The 25,338-nt window shown below is 40.4% G+C and overlaps 1 protein-coding gene across 1 annotated transcript in view; it reads left to right on the top strand.

The window, feature by feature from the left end:
• Positions 1-25,338, top strand: part of TGFB2 (transforming growth factor beta 2) — an 81,137-nt gene that overhangs the window by 34,360 nt on the left and 21,439 nt on the right. The window contains exon 2 of the mRNA XM_006022345.2: positions 18,072-18,235. Coding sequence (XP_006022407.1) covers positions 18,072-18,235 — 164 coding nt within the window. The remainder of the gene's footprint in view (positions 1-18,071; positions 18,236-25,338) is intronic.

The raw sequence follows: 25,338 nt of genomic DNA, 5'->3' as shown, positions 1-25,338 counted from the left end.
AGTGGCATATTTTTGTGCTGTGAGAGCTGTCTGTTAGCGTTGATTCACTCTGCCAATGTATAACATTGAGGATTTATCCTAGGGGGTTCCAGCCATTGTCTTCAGTTGCATAACAGAACTTGCACTTACAAGCCCTTTCACAAAGGCAATTAAAATATGTATTAAAATGTGTTAAGAGAGGTAAAACACTGTCTTATTAATTTGCCATTGAAAAGCATAACTCAACTGCTTGCACAATTGGTAATGGGTTTGCCTGTATGTTGCCAGAGTTGTAAGGTTTTTCTTCAGTTCTTGAGACCTGGACAGATTTTAGGGACTTAGAAGTATCAAAGCTAACTACAGCTTACATTGAAATAAGTTTCTACTTCTACTTTTCCTTGGGGAGATGGCATTAAAAATCTACTAGGCTGTTTCTGACATTGAAAATATGTGCCTTGGTTATTCTCTGAAAATCATGGATTATTCTAACAATCCCTATATCAGGACTGGCCTTGATGACCCTAAAAAACTCAGACATGCCTGGATCTCTCCAGTTCTGAGAGGACCACAAACCAGTTTTTGGCAGAGGGTAATGGAGCTTCATGAGTTACAGATGATGACAGTGTGGCATCTGAGGTTTCCTTGGAGGCTGGCTACCTCAGCACGCGGCATTAACAGCTATATTGTTAAAAAGAATAAGCCTGAGGATTTCTGCAATCTAAACTGAGTAACAGTGAGTTTAGGTTTGCCACAGTCACATAATTTAACCACCCCCTAGTTCTGTAGTTCTACCTGCAGAGCGGAAGTAATAATACTTATTTCCATATCTCTTTTGCATATGGATTGTTCATTAGAGTATGATTCTGCATGCACTAAATTTACCAGATTCCCAGTGAGCTTAGCTAAAATAGGAATTCAGCGAGAGCTGAGCCTGCTGGTGGGTGATGGGAGGGAATGTGAAGTGTCCTCTTTAGAGACTGGGGAAATATCCAGGACCAGAGACCTATACATCCTAGACTCTAAGCTCCTTTGGAGAATTGCCCTATGAGAAACAACTCAAAATGTCTCAACTCCAGCATGAACAGTGAGGCTCCACTGCTCCAGTGGGAAACAGCATAATGTTGTCCTTTTCTTATAAAATAGTCTTATTAACATTGAGGTTCCCCAAGAATCAGCTCTCTGGCCCTTCCTGAGCATAGTGCTGTCTATGAGCAGTGTACAGGAAAGTTATTTATATTTGGTAGGGGTGTGGAAAAAATTGCTCCACAAAGACATCTGACAATGTTAAGGCCATCTCAATGCATCAAGCGCTGAGCCTATTGAGGTCATTGAAAAATATCACCAGCTCTCTAGTATGGTAACTAAGGGCTTTAGACTAAGCTGAAAGAGCATTACTTTCTTCCCCTGACTTTATATTTCTAGTTTTTAGTTTATTAACAAGCAATGGTGACAAATCCTTTTAGCACTTGGTGTAGTGTGCTGAGAACGGCATTCTTGCTGCCTTGGAGCCGGCCTGTGCAGCCATATTGGCATCAGACCACTGTCTCCAAGTGCAGGTGCATCCTGTCCGTCTGTGGCAGGTTCCCATTGAAGTTGTTAAGATTCCATGATTCCCATGTGCCTGTCTCTGACCGTAGGCCTCGGCTCCAATACCTTCATAATTTTTAGAACTGTGAAGAAAGGGATATTTACAGCATACGAACCTATATGTAGATTTGCCAAGAGGCTCATATACTGAAGAAAAGAATAGATTTATAACAGAAGTAATGTTTTCAAGGAGTCTGATGGAGTCAGTAAAACTATGTCTGCATGGTATTTTTTTTAAAGTATAGCTCATTAGTAAATTGGCACTGAGATAACATCCCAAAGCCAATTTTAATCCTGCTGGCCAGGCTGACAGTATAAATGAAATTTATGAGGCAGGTGCCAAAGAGAGGCTAGATTTAAAATAATAACAATAAACGCACATGAAAACTTAGCACCATACCTAATCTGCTGTTGATAAGAGAAAGAAAAACATTGTCTTTCAGGGAAAAAAAAACACTCAAGTTTTTTTTTATCACCACCTCCATGTAGTCTGCTTATAAAGCCATATGATTTACAAGTAATGCTGCCGGCTTTCCATTGTACCTGCTGGTTCACTCTGCCAGTAGGGATGTCTCTTGTTACAGATCCCTTTTGAAAACATCATTTAAGCTGTCTGCAACCCAGAAAAAAGTTGGGGGAAAGAAAAGAAGAAAAGGCCTTTGTAATGAAGATGACTGTAGTCAACGTTGTAAGCAGTAGGGAAGATTCATTTGGTATGTTTTAGATATTGGCAGACTCAAACTCTCCAGTTCAGCAAAGTTAGAGGGTCTCGACTTTGCCAGGGAAAAGGGTCACCTTTTATTCCCTGACCATTTTCTTAAGGAGAGCAAGGAGTTATTCTGTGATTCTTGCTTATAAATTCTAGCTGAAAGAAGAGCACTTCATGGATAGAGATGAAAGCCATTCTGGGTATTTTTTCTTGCATTCCAGTGTAAGCAGAATAGCAAAGTGCATACCTGAGAATTTTCCAAACACAACATACATCTATTTACATATTTGATTTCAGTGGTGATACATGATAACCTGGGATTTCATTCAAAGGATCCTGATGGTGAATTGGAAGGGGTTTGTCTTCCTTGAATATTCAGAAAATAACTGCTGAAAGTTTGAAGGACCTTTTGTTGGCAACCTAATTCAATAGAAAACATGAAGCAGACTGAAGACTGTCATCTTGTACTGAAAAAAACCCTTCCATTCTAATGCTAGTTTTCTGAGCAAGTAAGGTGAAATCCTGGTCCTACTGCTCTGAGTTCAAGCTTTGTCATTGATTCTGGTGGGGTCAAAATTTTAGGCAGAGCTTTTAGAGGCTTTAAAAACTGCATGGCTTGCCCTGATCCCCAGCTTATGACTGCAGCTGCCTTCTTTTTAATACGTTGCACCTTTAAATAACATTACACATGGGGAAAAAAGAACACTTTATCACAAGTAAAACTTAATTGTATGTTTATCAACTAAGGGTTTGTTTTTTTGGTTGCATCTCTGTCATAAGTGTAGTATGTAATTTATTGTTTGTCAGCTTTGTTAGACCATTGTTTCTCAGCCTTTTAAGGCACCCTTCAGAAAATGCCAGCTCTTAGCTTTTACTTGTTTAATGACGATAGAAAAATAGTAGAGCAATTCTTCTGTTGTCAAGAACTACGAAAGGCCACAACAGGTCAGAATGTTTTTGGCATTATGGATTCCTGTTTGAAATCTCTGGATTTATCTTGTGAATCATGTGTGGATGTTTGCAAACCTAACAGTGATAATTTTGCACAGCACCCTTAAAAAGATGTTATTGTACCCCAAGGAGAAGTACTACCATAGTACAGTTTGATGCACAGCCCCCTTTAAGCATTGAAACACACACACACCACTTATTTTTCTCTCAATTTTTCTTGTACATATTAACCATCAAAGATTAAGGTGCCTCTCTGGAATTAAAAAAGTAAATAAAGACCCTGTTTCTCACTTGCCCTATATTTAAGACCACATTACTCTTCTATAGTGGTGTATAAAGATGTTAGTGTTAATGAAGATCAGCGTTTAGCTGTTTTTAATATTATCAACATCTTTCTAGGCCATGAAGATGGGCCAGGATAGGAAAATCAAGTACCCAGTTAGTCTTAGGCAGCTGAATTACGGCTTCAAGTAATGCAAGAAATCATTTGCCAGCCCAGTATATGATCTGAAAATAGTTTTTTTCAGGGATACCAAGTTTTGTCATCAGTGCTGGGCCTTGCAGCTTCAGCATGGAAGAGGAAAAACAATAGCGAGGCACTGAATTCATTGATTCATAGATTGTAAGGAGCTGGAAGGGGCCTCGCAAGATCATCAGTTCCAGCCCCCCTGCACTAGGCAGGAAAGACAACTGGGGTCAGGTGACCCCAGTAAGGTGACCATCCAGTCTCTTGAAGATTTCCAGAGTAGGTGACTGCACCACCTCTGGAGGGAGTTTATTCTACCCTAACTGTGAATAAGTTTTTGTTGAAAGCAGTAGGAAACGAAGAGATGAGTTAATTTTTGCTGTTGATTTTTTTTCTTCAGTAGATTCATTTCCAAGTAATCTGAGAGGCAGCAGCAGAAGGCATACAGCAAAGCACCACACATCTTTGAAAAACGTGCAGGTTTTAATGTGCTGTTTGCTGGCTGGCCCTCTTCTTATTTTATTTTATTTTTGCAAGGGAGTAGCTGGCTGATTTTACACAGAGAAAGAGAGTGAGAAAGTAATTGTTATTTCTCTTCATTCTTGTGCCGCCTGTTCTGCTTCATCCTGAGAAATATAATTTAGAGGGGCAGATTCATAATGTATAGATTCTTCATGTTCATTTTTTTAAAAGTGAAGTATTCAATGCTGGTCACGCTAAGTCTTTCTCGAGTCTGTCCCAGTGCCACTAGCAGTGATTGCTTGGTCCCATCTGTATGCTGGGCAGGAATATATAACTTCATTAATCATTTTATAATCCCAGAGATGTAATATTATACATCACCCACACAGCAAATATAGTAGTCTAGCACAGAAGTGAAGAAAGATGAGCTCTGAGTGCACACTGAAACATGGATAATAAAAGGAAAGAAACACTGTTTTTCTAGAGGAGACCAGACAGTTTCCCCCTCTTATTCTAGCCAAAAGTTTCAACAGTTTGAGTCTGGCTTGTGAACACCTCCAACGTTCAAGAATATTTGGATCCAAGATTTTTCTTCAAGATTTTCTGTTTAGCCTTTGCACACTAAAAGGCTTGTAGTGAATACCGATGAATTCTTTTATAGTAGGATTGTTCTGTATGACTTTGGCACTTTAAAATTCCATCTGTTGTGCAGGAGAGGAGTGTAATTTTCACAGGAACTCAGTCTTATTCAGTGGAATGCACTCTTAAGACCAGAGGAATTATAAATGGCCAGGATCATGTCTAGCATTTACTTGAGTGGCAGTGTTTGACTGTGAGGTAATAACATGTTAAAAGGTCTTTGCAATCTGTATGCTAAATCACTACAATGTATGTTTACACATGCACACCTGGGCTAGGGATAGAAATTACACAAACCAGTATAAGTGATCGGAAACCAGTTAAAATCTGTAGCACAACAGAAGTTCAATGCACATAAACATTTCAAAATGGCCAAAACCAGTTTAAGATAAACCTGGATGGATCCAGTTATCAGCCTTAACGGGTTTAGGTTAAATTAGTTTATTGAACTTCTGTTCCAGATCCCCGCCAGATTCAAGTTAACTCACAGTCCCCCCAACATCCCCGGATGCTTTGTACCTCCCCTGCAATATCAGCCTCCTCCTCCCTGCCCCACCCCGCCCTGCCGCACAGTGGGTGGGTTAGCCTTGGCCCAAGCTGTCTGCTCCAGCTGAGCAGGGAGGTGTGCTGTAGCACCCCTCAGCTTCTGGCCTGAGCCACTGCAGGCTTGTGGCTGCATTTCTGACATCAAAAAATGAATGTCTGTTCACTTGTTTATCCGTTCAATCTATGCAGCTTAGATCAACGTGTGAAGATTGAATTGACTCAGCCTCAGACTTTCGACTATCTGTACTTAGCTCTGATGGCTAATGTCCTGTCCTGTGAGACTAAGTACAGACGGTCAAAAAGCCTGAGGCTTAATAAGCCGATTAACCTAAATCAGTTAAGTCTGATACCACATCCATTGAGGTTTATCTTAAACCAGTTTCAGGCATTTTGAAAGCAGGTTTTTTGTGCACTGAACTTTGTTGTGTTATAGATTTGAATTGGTTTCCAATTACTGTACTTATACGAGTCCTTAACCTGTTACCCCAACTCTATCACTAAACTCACTGAACATTTCCTTTTCAGTATGACTCTCCTTTATATACCCTCTTTTTGCAACCATTTTTTTTGGTTTGTGAAAGGACGGCATACTGGTGAGAATGCATCTTGAGTTCTTAGTCTCACTGTCTTCCTTGAATGGCAACCAAACTCTCATTATTCATTCAATTTTGTAAAGGGGTGACCCTGTGGCAATTTTTTAGGCTAGAATCAAGTGGATGAAAGTGCTGAAATGTCCAGAGTTCCTCTCACTTAAAAAATGGTGTTCTTGCTTGTTCTGGGAATTTGTTTCTTTCTGAAATTATCAGCCCCCTGGCTTCTACTTAATGTCAAAGACTTAAGTTTTACAGTGCAGAAAGCATGGCTTAGGGGCATACTTAATACAGGTAATTGTCTCAGAGTTGATCAGCCTCTGAAAAGCAATTATAGCTGTTGTAGAAGTAGCTGTTCATGGATATTAGCATTAAAGGTGGCCATCTTTCACAAAATGTGTCTTTTGCTATCACCTTGCCCTCCAGCTACGCAGATTCCTTCAATATTGCTTTCTACTGTATTTTTGTAAAATTCTTCAGCAGTGGGTATTGGCAGTGGGTACTGGTGGACTGGAAGGAAACAGGCATGAATAATATCTCTGTCTCCTTTCTCCAAACGATTTTGTTTTTGCTCATTTTCCTTTGACAGGGCTTAGCTTTCCCACCCTCCCACCCCTAAAATGGTTCATTCAGTGGCCGGAAAGAGGAAGGGATGGGAACCCAACCATGCTGTTCAGCATCCCACTGATATATTAACTAATGTTTTTGTTGTGACAAGGCTTGGCTAACAAGCAGTATCAGGTGAAGGATAAGGAAGAGAGGGTATATGCATGGTTTTTCTTAGCATTTTTTGTCTTTTCATTAATTGTGTTTCTTGGTAGTCCCCTAGGTGGCTTTCTGATATGTCTGATGCATTTTTACAATTACTGTGTTCTTAGAGTTTGTCTGCTTGCTGCATTTGATACCATTACCCAATCTGTAAGGCCTGGGAACAAGGTTTTCGTTTAGGCATTTGACAGATGAAATGAGCCATGGAGTAATCGAGATGTAGGGTCAGATTTTCAGTAGGCCTTAGCAACCACAATTGGGGGCAGACTTTCAAAAGAGCTCTGATTCCATTTCAGCATTAAAACATGTGCCTGATTTTCAAAAGAGCACAGAGCATAATGAGCTCTTTTGAAAATCAGGTCCAAAATACCACAGTAGTAACTGTTGGTTCCTGAGATCTTTGGAAGCTCTAACTCTTGTTCCATTCTCTTTCTGGGAGTTGAGCTTTTTTACAAACCTATCTTGTTTGATGATAGCTGAACACTAAAATCTGGTCTTTATAGTCTTGGCTTAAGTGCCAGCAAGTGTTGACCCTCTCTGTCAACACCATGTTAGCATTAATTACAGAGTTTGCAAATTGACCTGAGTCTCTGCATGGGTTCTAAGCTTGTATTAACTTGCTGTTAACTACAGAATATCAGACAAGTGCCTGCATCTCTTGATAAAGGGATTATAATGTTGTCTGTGTCTGCAGTGGTTGGCCATCACCAGACACAGGGCATGTGTTCAGATAAACTAGCAATATGTGCCTGATCCCTGTAGCTGTAGTCTTTGGTATTTACTTTTGCTATCCTTCTGTGCATTTGGAGGAGTGAAGTTCCTTTTGCACCATCTCCTCCTGGGATTTAAGGCCGAGATATGTTTTGGGAAATCAGTGTGACATAGGGCTGCTAACTGTTATCACTGTACATCACAGAAAATGGATATTCTTTCAGTCCTGTCATCTTGGTACAGCAGCCTTTCATCAGCTGGAAGTTGGAACTGAGGAGAGGAGAAGAAAGAGCCAGTTTGACTCTATGAAATTATATAACTGTTTTTCTTGGGGGTTGCAGTTAGTATTGTTGTTGTGGGATTCTTCCAGAGGTGGTCTTTGCCTGGGCAGTACCTCACTGACCTTCTGTATAACAGAAGCATCAGCTGTAGAGTTGCACTATTTTAGCTTGGACTTGGGCCTGCACAGCGTGTGAGAGTAGTGCATAGACAGAGTGGGTGCACAGCCTTGGTTGTTTTCCAGAGTGAATTATGTTTCAAGCTGAGATTGCAAGAACTAGTAGCATCACAAGAATGGCAGTGAAAAGGAGACAGAACGAATAAATACACAATAAAAGAAAAATGAAATGTTGGGCTTGATTATCAGGTTCAGCTTAATCACATAGTTTGTTGTCACATAGCAAAATTAAGGTCTTTCTACCCTGGGCTTCAAACCAAGTTAAGAAGCACCATTTAAAGATAATTCCAGTTGCAGCATCTAAACACAGTTTAGGTTAGGCTATAACATGATTTGGCCTAACTCAAGCAGAACACATTATTTTTTCAGTATGGTTCTAAAATAGCTTGTTCAAATTGGTACTGTTAGAACCCATAAATAGGATTACATTAAGCTTCCATAAGAGGGTTTGAAACTGTGTGGGATAATGCCAGTATCCAAGTCCACTGTGCTTGAGGAAAACAGTTACTGAGTGTCAGGGTGCATGCTAGCCTCATTGTCTCCACAGGATGACCTATCTGGCAAAGACAAATACTCATCTTGAATTCCCCTGGAACAGGTTTACAAGAAAAAATCGGTGACGGTCTTGAGCTTTAGTGAAAACTCAAAGGAGGCACTGATATATAAATAAATGACATTCTCGTGGCCAGACCTTTATCTCCTTTAAACTGAGACACCTTCATTGAATTCACTCTGTCAAATGACAACCACTGAAAAACTGATCCTCAGTTAACTTCTTAAAAGAATTGCATTGAATCCTTAACTTCACAGAACAGCGCTAGGTTTGATGGAGAAATGATATCTTGTGCTAATATGCCTAGATAAATGCCAGGAAACGACAACAACTCCTGAATGAGATTACTTTGTTACTGTTGTTATTTGTGTGTTTTTCTGTCTCTGCAAATATAAACTAATCTCAAATTGTTATACTGCTGCATCAATTGCCTGTCTTATGCTGAACCTATAGACAAGTTCAGAATGTTTTGATTGAAAGCGGAAAGCAAGAATTCAAAACAGAGCTATAGTTCCCACTGTCAAAAGTCTGTGGAAGCCCCGGAGTATTGGGAGAAGCTTGCAAATGAATTGATAACTCTGATAACCGGAAGGCTAACTAGAAGCCAAATGACTCAGGATATAGTTCTCCTGGTCTCAGAGCTTGAACAAGCACCTAAAGACTTCTCTGAGCCAAAGCATCAACATTAGAAGAAGCTGGTGATTAGGAAATTATTTGCTAACCTTTTATGTAAAGGTTATATGATATGCCTTTTCATGGCCTCTGTAAATTAAATCTTTGTCTAATTGGATGCATCTACACATGCGCTTTACTGCAGGGTTGACTAATTATTTCTGCAGTAAAGCATCACCATCTACACATGCACTGGTATTAGGGTGCAGTAGATTAATTAACAGTGGAGTCATTAAGTGCACTGCAGTTTGTGTAGGTGGTGACAGGGACTGGCTGGGGCATGAGGGTGCTAAAGTGCAGAGGCTGCCTGCCACCTAGCCCCACATTTTAGCACCCTCGTGCCCCAGCCAGCCCTTCTGCAGCCAGATGCTGCCACCTGGAGCCCAGGGCTGACCCCTGGTACCCCCTGCCAGCCTGGGGTTACTCCACCTTGGCTCGAAGTGCTACGGTTCCAGGCACGAGTGTATACGCTACTCCCAGAAGCAATTGACGCTGGTGTGAACTACGCTGGAGTTTATTGCTCTGCCTTAATTTCACATGTAGATGCACACACTGGGTGCGTCCAAATGAGCACAGACACGCCATATGTAGCACTGAAGATCCGTCTGCAACGCCACACATACCAAACATGCAGGTGTTCCCTACCCTGCAGCATGGGTGGGGTTTTGATCACGGAAGAAAACTTATCTTTTCTTATTTTGTCATAGACTGCGGTTTATACATTGTTAAGTTTACTATCGGTCCAACAGTAGAACATTCAGAACAAAATCAGATAACTATACATCTGGCTACTTAAAACTTTTACTTGAAAGGTGTGGATGCCTTGAGCTTCCCAGAGGTAGCATGGCTACTAGAATAGATCTGTGAGCCACTGGAGCTAAGACTCTTCATTAGCCAGCAGCTAACACAGGACATGTGACCTACAGTGAGTTCTAGAAATCAGTTAATAAAAATATTAAGAAAATTACACATGCAAATTCCCAGCTGGGTGCACATTAGGCATATAGGCTCTTCATGTAAAGGGAAGTTCATTATCTTAGTCATACAATAGTAAGTTAATTAAATAAGAAAGCCAGTTCAGGACTGGTTCATGTTAGCAAAACTCATGATTGGTTTGTGTTAGTATAACTGATGAAAGCAAGCCAGGGTTTTAGGTAATTAGAGTAGGAGACTTATCTAGGACAAGCTGTTGGGGGGGGGGAGGGTCCATAGCAATATTTCCCAGGACTTTACAAACCATCTTCTTAATGATGGCCCTTCTCCATTCTACTATGCCAACAGTTCTAGCATCCAGTATTAATGAAGCAGCAATGGATTTGATTTCCATTTTCATCAGGCCCTATTTATTCCACTGTCCCAGTAACCTGGTTCCAAGCCCGTTCTCTGTCTTGTTGCCTTTATGTTAAGGGAATCCTTCTCTTCCCATCTTTTTGCCTGTCTTCCTGCTTAAATTTAATCTGTGCATTGCTATGTATGTATATGCCATGTGCAAGATTTCAGTGTGTCAAGGATGTAATTATGGGCCATCTATTCAGCTCATAGCATTAGGTTCATATCAAGAGATTATTCTATGAAGGCATCTGGGTGCCCAACCATTTTGTTCAAGCTCCTCCTTGATAACAGTAGCTGCAAACAGGTACAAGACACACATTTATCTGCAGGGAAAGGTATTCCATAACCATGAGCCCATAGCATTATACTGATTTCCCCCTACTTTCAAGGATTTCCCCCTAGGCTTCATCAGCTACAATCCTTGTTGACAGTATCATTATCAGAGGATTGCAGAACCAGAGTGATTGCTGAGGGAGCCAGGTAAAAACCAGGATGTTAAAGAAGACCCAGTCTTAGACAGGGAATGAGTGCAGCATCTGGGTTGCTGGTATAATTCAGCCTTTGTGAAACCACTGCCAGAAAAGCAAGCTCAGTAAAAGGCACCTTCAACAGGTGGATGCCTTCAACATCTAGTATCAGAGCAGGAGCAGGTTTCTCTAGAAAAGAAGCTAACAGCCATAAAGTGATGATATATACTTGAACCATCCATTTAGGCCACTCAAAGTACCTGACTGTAGCCAGAGTTTGCACAGACCAGGTTTTGCTTTGCATACAACAGATGTGAATAGATGGCCCATAATTACATCCTTGACACTCTGAAGTCTTGCACATGGCATATACATACATAGCAATGCACAGATGTGTTAGGCAAGTTTCTTGTTTCTTGGAGAGGTTTCCAATGGAATAGGGAGGAGGACTTGTTACCTGAGTGTGCCTGATAGAAAGGATAGGAGCCTGCTGGAAATGTGTGCTTATGAGTTGCCGTCCTCTCCACCTCTTAATACATACTGCTTTGGTTGTCATGTTTCATTGTTATTAAAGAAGAGATGCCATGGACAGGAACCCATACGTAGGCAGGGAATAAAATATAAACTGGAGGTGGGAAGAAACACTGTCCTGTTACGCAAGGTGACTGCTGCATATTATTCTCTCTCTCTCTCTCTCTCTCTAGGTTTTTGCTATCATTAAGCTGAAATCTAAACAGCCTAAATGGTTCTAATCGTCAGGTTAGGGAAACTCGCCAGAGCATAGAAAGCATAACAACTGCATTTAATAACAATCATGCTACTCTTATAAATATTTGCATATGCTACTTCAAAGTCTACTACATGGCCATTCATGTAAATCTGCTAAAGGGAAGAAAAAGAACAGAGAAAAAAAGGGGGACTCCATGTTTTGTAGCTATTGTAATACAGTATGGGCAAAGCACCAGAAAAAAAAGAAAAAAGTTTAATAAACACAAAAGGGAATAAAAATAAATCTTTGGAGTATTTATTACAAGCCCTTCATGGAAGGATTAGATTGAAGCTCTCAGCCTTTCCAGTGTGGGTGTATGTGTGAATTCAGCCTGTCTGGCTTCTACCAATGAGAAAAGAAAAGTTGTTTATGTTTCCTAACTAGGACTGTGTGAATAATTGAATGCTTGGTCCGGCAGCTGAACAGAGTAATTGGGGAGGGAAAAAATATATTTTTTTAAATTTTGTGTTTTTTCTCACCAAAATGAAAAACCAAAACATATATATATCAAAAGGAGCATTCCTGTCAGCCTAAATGAAACACTTTTGGGGTTTGCATCATTCTTGCCAGTTGTATGAAAAGCAAATAAAGATCAAGGGCTAGATTAACAAAACACAGCCAGAGGAGGTCTCTTCTTCTTTTCCAATACCGTACGGGTTAGGTCACTCACCCAGAAGGTGCAAGATTCACACTCAGTTCCCTCCTCAGTTTTGGATGTCTTGAGCGTACCTCTTCCTCAATCATCAGACTAATGGGTATTTTGGGGAGAGTGTTCTCTACATCTTCTACTTCCTATAATTAACTAACTATTCATTGGAGCTGGGACTGAAATTTAGCTGTGTCAGACATCAGGCTGGAGGGTATTTTTGTGATGTTCTTTTGGTCTCTCCTGTTGGAGCTGTTCCACCACACATGAACTATTTTAAAAGTTCTTGAGCCAGTGGAGAAAAGTGAATTTGTAGCATAGAACACTCACCTGGGAAGTGAGACCCTTCAGTTCCAGGATTTACTCCAGTGAGTAATCATTTACATGAAGTGCTACAAGGTCAACAGGAGAGATTGAGAACACCCCAAATACTGTAGAGTCCAGTAGTGAGTGCTATTTCCTGGGGAGTGGAATACCTGGTTCCAATTCTCTTAGTCAAAGGAAGTCATTAAATGAGAGTAATCTCCTACAAGCTAGGTGAGTGCCCTAATGATTGAGCTACTGGACAAAAGCGAGGCACTGCTCTCACCTCCTTTGGCTTTCTTTTGTGAATCAAGCCCCCCCAGTTTTACCTGCATCTGAAACTATTCTGCAGATTTGTGTCAAATTCATGAATAATTTCAGGACAACCAAAACCACATTTTTCAGTGAATTTACCATTGATAAGAAAAAATGTCATCCCACTCTTGCTGTAATACCAGGATAGCATCTCATGAAGTGAGCATGGGCTCAAAAGCTTATACATCTCTTTGATTTAGCTAGTATGTGAGGTGCATGTCTACCCTGCCTTCTATATTGAATTAGTTGAGCTCAGTTATTCTTCTCTTTCACAGAATACTTAGCCCATATATTTTAGCAACAACATTGCTTACAGATTTATCCTATCCATACAGTGAATCCATTGGGCCAAAATGAGAGGGGTATCCTAGGGAATCCAAATGAGTCCAGACAGATGCAAATCATGGGCTAAGGTGGGGGGCCAGAATTACAGAATCTTAGATTCATTTGGGGCCCAGCACAACTCCTTTTAAAGTCCGTGAGATACTTTTTGCAGTTATAAAGCCTAAAGGCTGATGCATTTGTATTTAGGCCCTGATTCTGCTGTCTGTTCCATGTGCTGTCAGTTATAGGATGGGGGCCTCTGGCAGTAAAGAGCTGATCTTGTTCTGCTGTCCATGACTTTTAGAAATTGACTGACTGTAGAACTCCTCATGGTGGAGTGGAGTAGAGTAACTGGTGGGGAGTGAGTAAATCAGGTATGTTACCTAACGTTTAATCCATTACCAGGAAAGTGTGAGAAATTTAAAAAGATGCAAGCACAGTTTTAGTATCTTACAACATCCTAGGTAACATACCTGATTTACTAAAAAAAGGTGAAAGCTATGTAAAAAAATGTAGAGAGAAATAGAAATAGGACCAGATTCTGTTCCATATGGGCATCTAAGTGGATGTAGGCACCTTAGTGTGATTCCATTCTACCCTATTTGAGTTGTGCATCTATTTTTGGAGCATGCCAATGTCTTAGCCATAAGATGGAGTCACAAAAAAGTGGTGAAGACACCCCACCTTACTATGGTCTCAAGCAGGGGCCTAAGTCCATTTACAAGCCTGATAGGTGAAATATAATCTGTCCATAAAGAGAAAAAAATGTGTGCGCACAGGTACACACACCCACACTTGCACACATAGAGAAGAAGTGAATCCAGGAAGCCCTGAGATATTTTTCAGATACACACATAGATTAATGATAGACTATAACTGTAATAAGAAACAGAAAAGGGATAAAAAGTGTGAACAAACAGATTGTAATTGGTTAAAAATGGAAGAAGCACTAGGTGGAAATTGTTTAGAATGTAATTTAATTCTGACACAGGGGGATGAACCAGAATCTTACATATGTCAGATAAAGTGCATGAACAGGATGTGTGTATTCAGCCAAAAGAATAGCCCTCTCATAGTTTGGCTTCTCTACAGGGAACAAAATTATAGGCTGGTACTTCAAATAAATGACAGGAGAGGACAACTTCCATCTCATCCTGGACACACCAGTCATACATTTACATAGTATTATCCTAAATTATATTCCTCTAATGATGTGAAATTGAGCATTCTCTTCTCCTAGTAGGATAAGGTTTGGCTAAGGAACAAGTAATAGTTTTGGGGTTCTCTAATTGTAGACTGATGCGTCAAATAAATGACAAGGGAGAACAACTTGCATTTCATCGTGGATGCATCAGTAAAGCATATATGTATTGCTAGGGCAAATTCTATTCCCCTGATGTTGTGAAATCTAAGGGATACATTGAGGATTCTCTATTCCTGATAGGATGAGGTTTGGCTGAGTAACAAGTAATAGTGCTGGGGTCCTCCATAGCAGAAAAAGAAATGGCTGTTTCTACTCAAATGGGGATATAATCCTTGACACAGGCAGCTTCCTTTTACTTTTAAATGTATCAAGACTAAATTGTTCAATATGTTTAGGGAAACTTAGCAGAAGACAATTTCCTGGTACTTGGAAAGATTGTTCTTACTTTAGTACTTTAGTAAGATAAGAATTGTCCTGTTATGTAAGCTTTAGAGACCAATTTCCCATTTGAATTCTGTTTTTAAGATTATAGCAAAAATTGTGCCAGCAGAATGGCAAGGATACCACCCATCTTAAGGATCATTCATGATTTGTTCTATAGCATGTTACATCTGCTAACTTGGAGCCATTTTTTTTTTTTATTAATGGGATCAGTAAAGACGATTGGAAAGAAGGTATTCTGCCATGTTGAATCAGGCTTCCTTTTAAGTGTCCTCACTAACATAGGCCGTGTGTAGATGAAACGACGGGTGTATGTACATGTTACTTTAAAGTAGGCTAAATGCTTTTGTGCTGCTTTAATAGTGTCGCTGTTTGCATGCCTCGGTGGCACGTTGCACATTAATTACAGCCACTGTAGCAAATTTGGCAGCATAATGCACCTAAAATGCCTTGGGGTGCAGCAAACTTAAACTCCTCTGAAGAGTTTTAGTTTGCTGCCCTACCAGCCACTGAGCAAAGCACAGGGCTCCGTGCAGCTCAGGGGCCCTGCAGGAAGCCCTGCAGGCAGCCTGGCAGCAGCCCGGGAGCAGGCCCGCCCCAAAGAGGAAAAAAAAAAAAGCGGCAAGCATGATCTTTTTTTTTTTTTCCTCCCGGGAGCCTGCCTGCCTGAGCTGTGCAAGGGCCTAGTGCATGCCTGTGGGTGGGTGCTGCCTGGGGGGGTGGGGAGGGGGTGGAAGAGTTTTAGTTTGCTGCCCTACCAGCCACTGAGCAAAGCACAGGGCTCCGTGCAGCTCAGGGGCCCTGCAGGAAGCCCTGCAGGCAGCCTGGCAGCAGCCCGGGAAGGCAGGCTCTGCCCAAGAGAGGAAAAAAAAAAGCGGCAAGCATGATCTTTTTTTTTTTTTCCTCCCGGGAGCCTGCCTGCCTGAGCTGTGCAAGGGCCTAGTGCATGCCTGTGGGTGGGTGCTGCCTGGGGGGGTGGGGAGGGGGTGCCGCTGCCGCAGAGGGAAGCACCAGCCCCCCCGCCCCCATAGCCCAGGGACTGCTCTGCCCACCAGCAGCTCACCCTCCCCTCCCCACTGCTGGAGAGGCAGGTAAGTCAGGTGTGTGCTCAACACAGGGGTTTAATTGGCCCTAAATTGAAGTGGTATTTTTAAAAACCCACTGCTTCAATTTAGGGCCCCCGTTTCATCTACACACGCCCATAGGTGTTAGTAAATATTTCAAGAAATTGTTACCTTTCATGTATAGTGAATCCAGAGTTCTGGAGTGTCTAGATTGTTTCTTTGTTATCTGAAAGTTTATCAAGGATTACTTAAAAGAGAGCTTCCACTTTCACCACTTTTTTAATGAGACTTTGGGTCATTTTTCCAAAGGAAATGGCTTGTGAAAGTCATAAGAATAGAAGAAATATGTTATTTCATTTTTTTTGCTGCTTCTGTTCTTTTCTTTGATGGATCATTACTATTACTTACAGTTGTTCTTTATTGTATTTGAACCCAGAATAAATGCATAAAATGGATGCAATGAACAGCTACAGAGATGTTAAATGTAAAATTCAAAGTGCTGACTCCTTACATATAGTTAGAGCCACAGGACTTTTCTAAAGTTCTGCCAGCCGTAATCAAGCACCCTAAAGACATCGTATATATGCAACATAGTCTTTGTCTATAGCTTTTCATTGTTAATTATTCGTCTCGGTTATCTTCCATTATTTCTGGCTTTGAAATAAAACCATGGGTACTGGAGTTTCCACAGCAAAGGCCAGATTGTGATTAAAAGTTTACAGAAGGAAGATCTTTCTTCAGTCGATAGCAGAGTAGATTAATGTCCCATATGTCTGTATACTGCTGGAAAAAGCTGTTTATTGTGGAAGAGGCTGCCCTAGGTCTTTTAAGAAAGTGTGGGATTCGCACTTGGGCTGTTCTTTTTCTAGGGGCCCAGTCCTTATATACCGGGTGCTCTCTGCTTCCATTGCATAACAAGTACCAACTTGGATAAGGGCGAGAGAGAATGTAGCATTTTTAAAATGTTGCCTGGCATTCTCTCCCAGTATGATGAAATCTACAGGGTCCACTTTGTCCATTGTTGAGACTTTTTTCCTGTCATGATGTGTTTTTCTTCTTTGTTCCTCTTGTGTACAGTTTTCAGTTTCAAAAATATAGAAAAAAAAAGACTTTCCATTAGCATTAATAAGAGTTGGATAGGGACCTCAGATTCACTTTGATTCATCTCAGAATTTGGCTTGTTTTGCCCACTCTGCAACTTGAGGAACCTCTTGCCAGACATGAGGGTGTGGAGAATGTCACACATACAGAGTGTGTTCAGAGGCACTACACATGGTCTGCTATTTATGCTTGTGGCCAAAATTAGGTGGAACAGTTGAAGATGATCACAAAACCCTTGAGAATACATATTTGGAACTGTGTGCAAGTACTTTGTGTGTTAAACTCAGTCAAGATTTACAGTAGGAGCAGGGGCCCTTTCAAAATCTAATTTTTTTTAATGCTATTATTGAAAATTTTAAGTTCAGTATTTCTGAATCTTAAAATAGCTGCCATGTCTGTGCCTGCCCTTTGCTAGTGTAAAACAAGGGTTCAAACGAATACGTATTATTGGTTATTTCTCGTTACTGGTCAGTATATGCAATTCTAGTTTTGTATGTACTTGTCTATTGCTTTTTCCTCTCTTATTCTTTTTTCAGTTTCATGAAATATTTTAAACAGAAAACATGTTTTATAGAGCTGAATATTTCCCTCTGTACATGGGGAGGGTAGGAGTAGTATACAAGACAAACTGCTTGTATTTAAAGTCTATTTTCTTGGCAAATATGATTAAGTGTATGAAAGTATGAAGGCATTTTCCAGATATCCAATTGTCATGAGTTTCTTCCAGTTTATGAGCATCCAGGATTTTCCACCATTACTTTTAAACAACAAGGTTAAAAGCATGCCCAGAATAGAGTTGGAAATCGTTTGTTAATCTCTATTAATCTGCTAGTTCTATAATCAAACACATGTGTTTATTTTTCTGGTTAAATTGTTAATGATATTAAATTGGCCATTGGAAACTGAATCATGCTACAGACATTTCCCTTACTGGTTTTTGAGACTGTCTTGCATTGTGGTATTTGAGAGAACAATGTATTTTATCATTTTAAAAGATTACACTAACTTCTTGCAGATGCCATCCCACCAAGCTATTACAGCCTTTACTACAGAATTGTAAGATTTGATGTCTCAGCGATGGAGAAAAATGCTTCCAACTTGGTGAAGGCAGAGTTTAGAGTCTTCCGTTTGCAGAATTCAAAGGCACGGGTATCTGAGCAACGAATAGAACTGTATCAGGTAAAGCTCTGGCTTTTTCTCTGGATTTTTGCACCAAATCTTTATGATAATATACCATGTGCCTGATTCTCCTCTGACTTATGTTGATGTGATTCCATTTACTACAGTGGAACTACTCCTGATTTACACACATGCAAGTGAGGAGAAAATCAGGCTTCATATAATAAGATTCTTATCAATTTGTAAAATGAATTTCAAGTTTCATCATAGCAATTATACTACAGCTTTACACTTTTGTATCACCTTTCATTTTAAGACCTCAAAGTGCTTCATAAATACTAATCTACTGATTCCTGCAACAACTCTCTAAAGTAAACAAGTATTATTATTATTAAACACACTTAAGAAAGGGAACAAACTCAGGTAAAAAGCAGTGAAGATTCACATTTTCAAAAGTAGCCTTTAATTTTGGATGCCCAGCATAGAAGCAACATCAGTTGAAATCAGTCAGATATGTAATGTGTTGAGTACCTCTGAAAATGAAGCCTCAGATATCATAAAGTTGGGTTTTCAGTATTAGAGAGAGTTCCCAAATTTGACCATTTTTAATTTGCATATGACAGATTGTTGTTCTTAGGCCTAGCGAACAGTTAACAGGATGAGAGACAGTTTAGTGTTTCTCCAAAAAAGATCATCATTTTGTGCTTCTGCATGTAGGTAATCAGGCACCTGAAAAGGATCCTAAGGCTAAACCTATTGAATTTCCCCATTTGGCCAACTAAGCGCACACAGGGTTCAAAATGTAGAGCTGAGTAGAAAATGTCTTTGCTTATCTGAGTACCTGCCTGGTGATTATGGCCAGCTGTAGCTCATAGTAGAGCATAGCCTTGAGCAGACATGTGCCCTAGGTAAATTATAGACACCTGGGAGAAGGCAAATACTCTGGCCTTTATATACTGGTATTGTGAAGGGCTCTATTTTTTCTGAGGAACATGGGGAGCAACAGAAGGGAGGTCTGCATTCACATCAGCAATAGATCAAATCATTTCTTCACAAAGAAGTTATAGACCAAAGCTAGCTGGTCCTTTTTAGATGTGAAAATTGGGTTCCTTCTTATTGATCAAGCACCAGATTTGAGACTAATATGATGTTAGGTCTTCTGTGTGAGAGAACTTTGCAAAGTTTCCCTGCGGTGCACCTAGTTGTCTTTATGTGGCCAGTTGGTGTGGAAGTGATTTTTTTCCAATTCACTTACAAGCTTCTGAAGTTCTGTTATATATTTATGGTCCATTTTTCCATCTCTGATGTCTCTTAATATTCTTTCCACTGATTTATGTATGCATTTATCAACAAAAGTTTGCCATAATTATTCACATAGATGTGTTACTGACTCTGGCCTATACGATATCTGTAATAGTGGCTCTCCCTGTATGAGCACCAACATCTCAAACTCCTGCAAACATCTGCTTTTCACCACCACAAACCTTGCACACCCAACAGAGGGTATTAAAACAGGGAGAATCTGGAGGCTTTCTCAAAGGGGAAATATTTGAGAATCCTCCGCACTCAGATGATATTTTTGACCAGAATAGAAAGTTGGGGCAGAGGCAGGGAGAACCTGAGGCAGTTAGAGGTAGGGGTTATGGAAACAAAAGGAACAGAAGAACTTGAGTAGAACCATGGATCTGTGAAGTGATTGACATTATAGCTAGAAGCTTCCAGCAGTGAAGAAAGCAGCAGCATGGGGGAGGTAAAATAGTGTTTTACTCGGGGTCAGACTCGATGATCTATTGAGGTCCCTTCCGACCCTAACATCTATGAATCTATGAGTGTTCAGGCATGTATTCAAGTCCCTTGGTTTAATAGAGGAAGGAGGGCAGAGTGCAACAAAAAAAGAAAGTTAGTATTTGAAGAACAGTCTCCAGCTAGCAGCTGTCACTGTTTCTAGGACAGCATCTCACGTATGGGCAGCAAGCTTCACCCAAAAGCAGCAGGGCTGCTGGTAGGGTTGGCCTGTGCATTTCTTATTTTCTTCCCATGCATAAATACAAGCTTAACTTCCTGCCTTTCTGTGAGAGATGAATGCTGGGCTTACCTGTGCTAGCATGCCTAGAAGGAACAATGAGGCTTTATATCCAACATAAGCACTATTTTATTTTATTGTTAGCCTCCTGCTCCCACTGATTTCAGGGGAGGGTGCATGGGGTTTCATTATATTCATGAGATTCTGTTCATTTTTAAAATTAGTCCCACTTCCATCAGTTTCAGGGAATGAGTTGTTTTTGTTGCATCTCCAGCCCCCTTCCTCCCTCTGTGGAGGTAACCAGAGAGAAAGACAGGATGCCAGTTCAAGGGGATGGAGAATTTCCCTAATGATTCTTCAAGGAGAAGATAGCAACCATTAAATTCTAAGAGGTCTGTTAACTTTGCCTTTCAGTGGGTCTTATAATAGGATCAGAGAGAAAACTATCTGAGTTGTACTTGATCCAGAGGAGACAGGGGTACTTGGCATACTTTCTAATTTGAAACCAGAAATAAATAGAGCATGCATAGCAAGACTGAACCCTAGTATCTGGACGTTTAGTGTTTTTCCATCTGGAGGAAGAATTGCAGCCAAAAATATAAAGACTAAATGGACAAGGAGACTAGGAAATGAACACCTGTCACTGTCACAATTAACAGCTTTGTATTCTAATTATGGTTCTCCCTGTACGTGGTCCCCTGGCCTTTCAGAACCACTTCTTCAAAATGGAAAGGTAGAAGGCAGCATGTTTACACTCTTTTGTAAACTATTTATTTATTTATTTAGCAAATGAAAATCTGTGAAGCCAAGCAATAGCCTCCTTATTAACTGAGTTCAAAGTTATTAATCCACCTCTTAGTTTGTAGAGGGGACACTTCTCAGTGATGTGAAGCATTGTTTGTATCTCTCCACAAGTGCACGATTGGTTAACACTGAGGCCCCAGCAGTGAAGGTTGGCTGCACAGGAGCCTTGGCTTGTCTTGAATCTATTTAGCAGGGACCACTCTCACCATGATGGATCAAAGCCAGCAGGTTGATGAATGGGGTTTGTCATAAGAAACTTTGTTTGTGACTTCCTGTGTTTCCCATTCCTTTGTCTAGAGGGCTTCTGCAAACATTGTGTGGTAGACAATGCCTACTTACTGCTTCTGCAACCATCAGGAGACGCATGCACTGTTTTTTGTTAAGGCCCAGAAATGGTGTTGACTCCAGTTTTAGATTAAGGCAATATGGCCCCGGATCACACTAGAAGATGAGATCCCCATGGCTCTATCCCCTGTTTGCAATAACACTGTTAGTGTCCTTTCTTCTTTCCCACAGAGTGTTAATGAGTGTTGTATAGCCCTCTTTTCAGTCTCAGAGCAGGATAAGGTGTCTCCCTTCTTTCAGGGTTTCTCTCCCCTCAAACCCAGATAGGCTTCCTTGGTTGCAACTCTTCCTATTTGTATTTACCCCAGTAGCCAAGGTGTAGCCATTTGAACAGGTCACCCAGGTCTGCTTCATTGTTCTCCTATAACACAACATCCTCTCTGGGGATGATGTTAGCAGGAACTCCAGGGAACAGGCCCTAGAGTTAACACCCTATCAAGATGAATGAAGCACTTAGTTTCTGTCTTTCTCGAGAACCATAGAGATGCCAGTTTCTTATTTAAATTAGGAACCAGTTTTCCAGGTTTTCTTTGCAAACATGTGAAGTTCAAAACAGTGTTAAAATTTATTTCTTATGTAATAATGTGACTCCAAGAGTTAGGCCCTTGTTACCAGTTTACAGTGCCTCAGTCTAATCCTGAATTAGATTAAGGATTGTTAGACACAGGATGGGAGCCAGTTTTACTTCTTCTTTAGGAAATTATAGGGCCACTAAAGGTAACATGGCCTTTGCTCTGTCATAAACTTTCTGGGGGATTCTGAACAGGTCACTTGGTATCCTTGTACTGGATTTAGAGCAAGTCTACTCAAGTCAGTGACTGAGTAGTTTAACTGAGATCAGAATCAGGTTTGTGCTCCCATCAGTAAAGGGATGCAATAATCTTTACCAACCTCCTAGTGGGGTTCTAGGGATCAGTTAGTAGATGCCCACACTGTCCCAGTAGAGCCCGATATTTGCCTAGTAGGATAGTAGGAAGCATGTCATAGATGCTAACTCCAGCATTTGAGCGTTATCCATGGAAGGCTGTCAGGAGCAGAAACCAGGCATCCCTCTCTTCTGTGAATCCTGCTGTCTTCCCTTTCTGTCATAGATAGACCCACAGAGACTTAAACTCCATAATGTTTGTTCTTACAGAAAATGCCATTTCGTTTATGGTATTTACTAAACAACGGTGCTCTGCAGGGTAGGCAGCTAGAAAAAAAAATGAACCAGCCTGGCCACAAACAAAGAGAATGCTCTCTACCCTGCTCCTTCCCTGCCCTCTCATCTACAAACACTCATGCAATGCTCATTCTAATGTACACCACGGCTTCAGATAATATTGAGAGGATAAAGTACTTGCGGGGAGGGAGAAAGAAGTTTGAATAAACAACTTTTAGCATCTTCCAGTGGCCCTCGCTATGTTTTTAAAGATTTATGCCAAATGCAGGCTTTATTGGAATTTGCTCAGATAAAGCTCAAATGTTATATGAATGTCTTTGTTCATCAGTGTTCTTGTCTGCTTTGAAGGCTTCAGCACATCTTTCTTTTATTAAGGTGCTTCTGTACTTATGAATAAATACCTTGCACCCTTCAGAAAAGGCCTGACTTTTACAAATAAGCATTCCAAAATTAAAAAGGCACCTTAGCAAAACAGACAAGGGAAAAGCACAGTAAGGCAAAATCCTATCCATTCCAGTTGTACAGAGAGGTTGCTGTGGTATTGTTTTTAAGGTAGCTTTATTAGGTACAGACTGTCAAACAATAACATGTTTAAATAACTTCCTATGGAAACAGTGCCATGTTTTGGTAACACATCATAAAGCATCATGAAAAATGCAGCTTAAATGCCGGTTTTTATTGCGGTTGTTATCTGAGGCCACTACATATATGGGTACCTGATAGGCTGGTGGAACTGAGGAATGCACCACATGAAACATTAGAGGAAGAAAGAGTTGAGCTGAAGAAAACTCACTGCACCAGGTTAGGGTCCAAGTGGGATATCAGATTACAGGGAAAAATTTGAAAAAACTGGGAGCAGAGTTTTGGCCCTTGGTGTCTGAGGGCCCAATCCAAGGCTTCTGTGGCATTGGATCAAGCTGTAAGAGCTAAACAGAAGAGTGTGCATTTCAGATAAAGTCACCCAAAGGTTTGTTTTTTTTAAGGGCCTCCTTCATCCCTTTGAGGTACAGAAGGCCATGGGATATATTACCCAGTTATGAGTCGGATTTAAATTTAAACCACAGTCCATCTTTCAAATACCTCACATAGCATTCAGACAGGATTTTGTCTTGTTTTTCTGTTAAGGGACTAGAGGTAGGTTAAGATACTGAAAGCTTGAGTTGATTTGTGCTGGTGTCAATCTGAAGTAATTCAACTGGTTTGGATAGAGCTACTTCTATTTCATCACAGAATAATGGAGAGCAGATCTGGGCCTCTCCTTTTTTGAGTGACAGTACTGATGAAACAGGCTTTCTGAGGGTTGTTTTTTAGGCCATGGTATGTACTGGTCAGAAGAACTGGACTTGAGAGTCTGAGACCAGGGCAATCTGTCTGAACTATAAGCATCACCGGAGGCTCTGCATTTCACTGTGTTGATTTCACTATGTGCTTAGTCTTGTAAAATTAAAAAAAATAGCTTATTTTGATAGTTCTCACAAGGTACATAAGTTTTCAGAGTCATACTCTGGTGATATGAAATCTAGGCTAGACTATGCCAAATATACTGAAGAATCTGAAACTGCAAACTGTAGACGTCTATCCTCAAATATTAATATTACAAAAAGAGAGAATTGGTACGTCTGTAAGAAGCTGGTATAAAAGTATTTGAAGTGTATTTCTCTCTAATACTTTCTATCAGTACCAGAATGCTGTTTTCTTTCAAGTAACAATTGTTCTGCAAAGTTTAGTACACACAAGTTCCTTCCTATAAAGAGTACTTCTTGCAAATACTTAAAAAAAAAAAAGTTGTCTCTGTATTCCGTATACATAGATCATTGGGAACTTATGTCATCTACTAATGAAGTACAGACAGCTCTTGGCTGTAACACAGCAGGGGTTGAGGACAAAATCTGAAAAAGCACATGATGCCAAATTAATAAATTGACACAGATAAATATATACAGGCAGCCCTTGGACTTACGACACAATTGGTTTCTGAAAACTGGGTCTTAAGTTGAAATGTTGTAACTTGGAACCAATTTTCTCATAAGAAACAATGTTATTAATGGGGGGATTGGTTCCTGAACCAAGGCCTGATACCCTATTTTCACCAAAAATACCCCAGAATTTTGTACTCGATCAATTATAGATGAGCAATAGAGCTACATTAATGTATTTATATTGTAAATAGCAAACACATTGATTTGGAAGGACTTCTTTGAGGTGACTTTGGTGGACTTTTTGAAGGGTTCTTGGCTGGAGTCTTCTCACGAGTCTTAGCAGCAGGTTTTTTTGGAGTCTTGTCTGCTTACTTAAAGAAAGTGTCCAAGGAACTTTGGACAGGTGTTCTCCAGGGAGATGGGTGATGCAGCAAACTTGTTCTCTGGCATTGGTGTTGCATCAGATCAAGCATTGTAAAGTCGAGACTGATGTCATAAAGTTGAAACAGGGTATCAATTTATAAACGTAAGGGCAAAACGTTGTAACTCAAAACATTGTAAGTCGAGGACTGCCTGTATTCACAACTAAACACTACTGAGCATAGAAACATAGAGCATTGATTTGAGTTTTACTGTAGTCAATGATATGTATACATTCCTATGATAGCAGGAATATAAGGCATAGGGCAGAAAGGGGCCTCCTTTCTCTTGGCTCATTTCATCTGTTTTAAAGTGATGGCAACTGAATGCTTTGTTTCCAAACTGGCAGGGGCTGAGAGTACTGTGGAGAAGGGAGTATGGTCCTTTGGTTGATTAAAGAGCAGACTGAAGTTGAAAGATTGCTAAATAAGTCCTGACCCAGGAAAATGACTGCCATGTTATGGAGCCCTTTAGGCAATAATGACTGTGT

This window comes from Alligator sinensis, unplaced genomic scaffold (assembly GCF_000455745.1).
Source record: "Alligator sinensis unplaced genomic scaffold, ASM45574v1 scaffold178_1, whole genome shotgun sequence".
NCBI classification, from domain to species: domain Eukaryota; kingdom Metazoa; phylum Chordata; order Crocodylia; family Alligatoridae; genus Alligator; species Alligator sinensis.
This window is presented reverse-complemented; position numbering and strand designations above follow the sequence as displayed.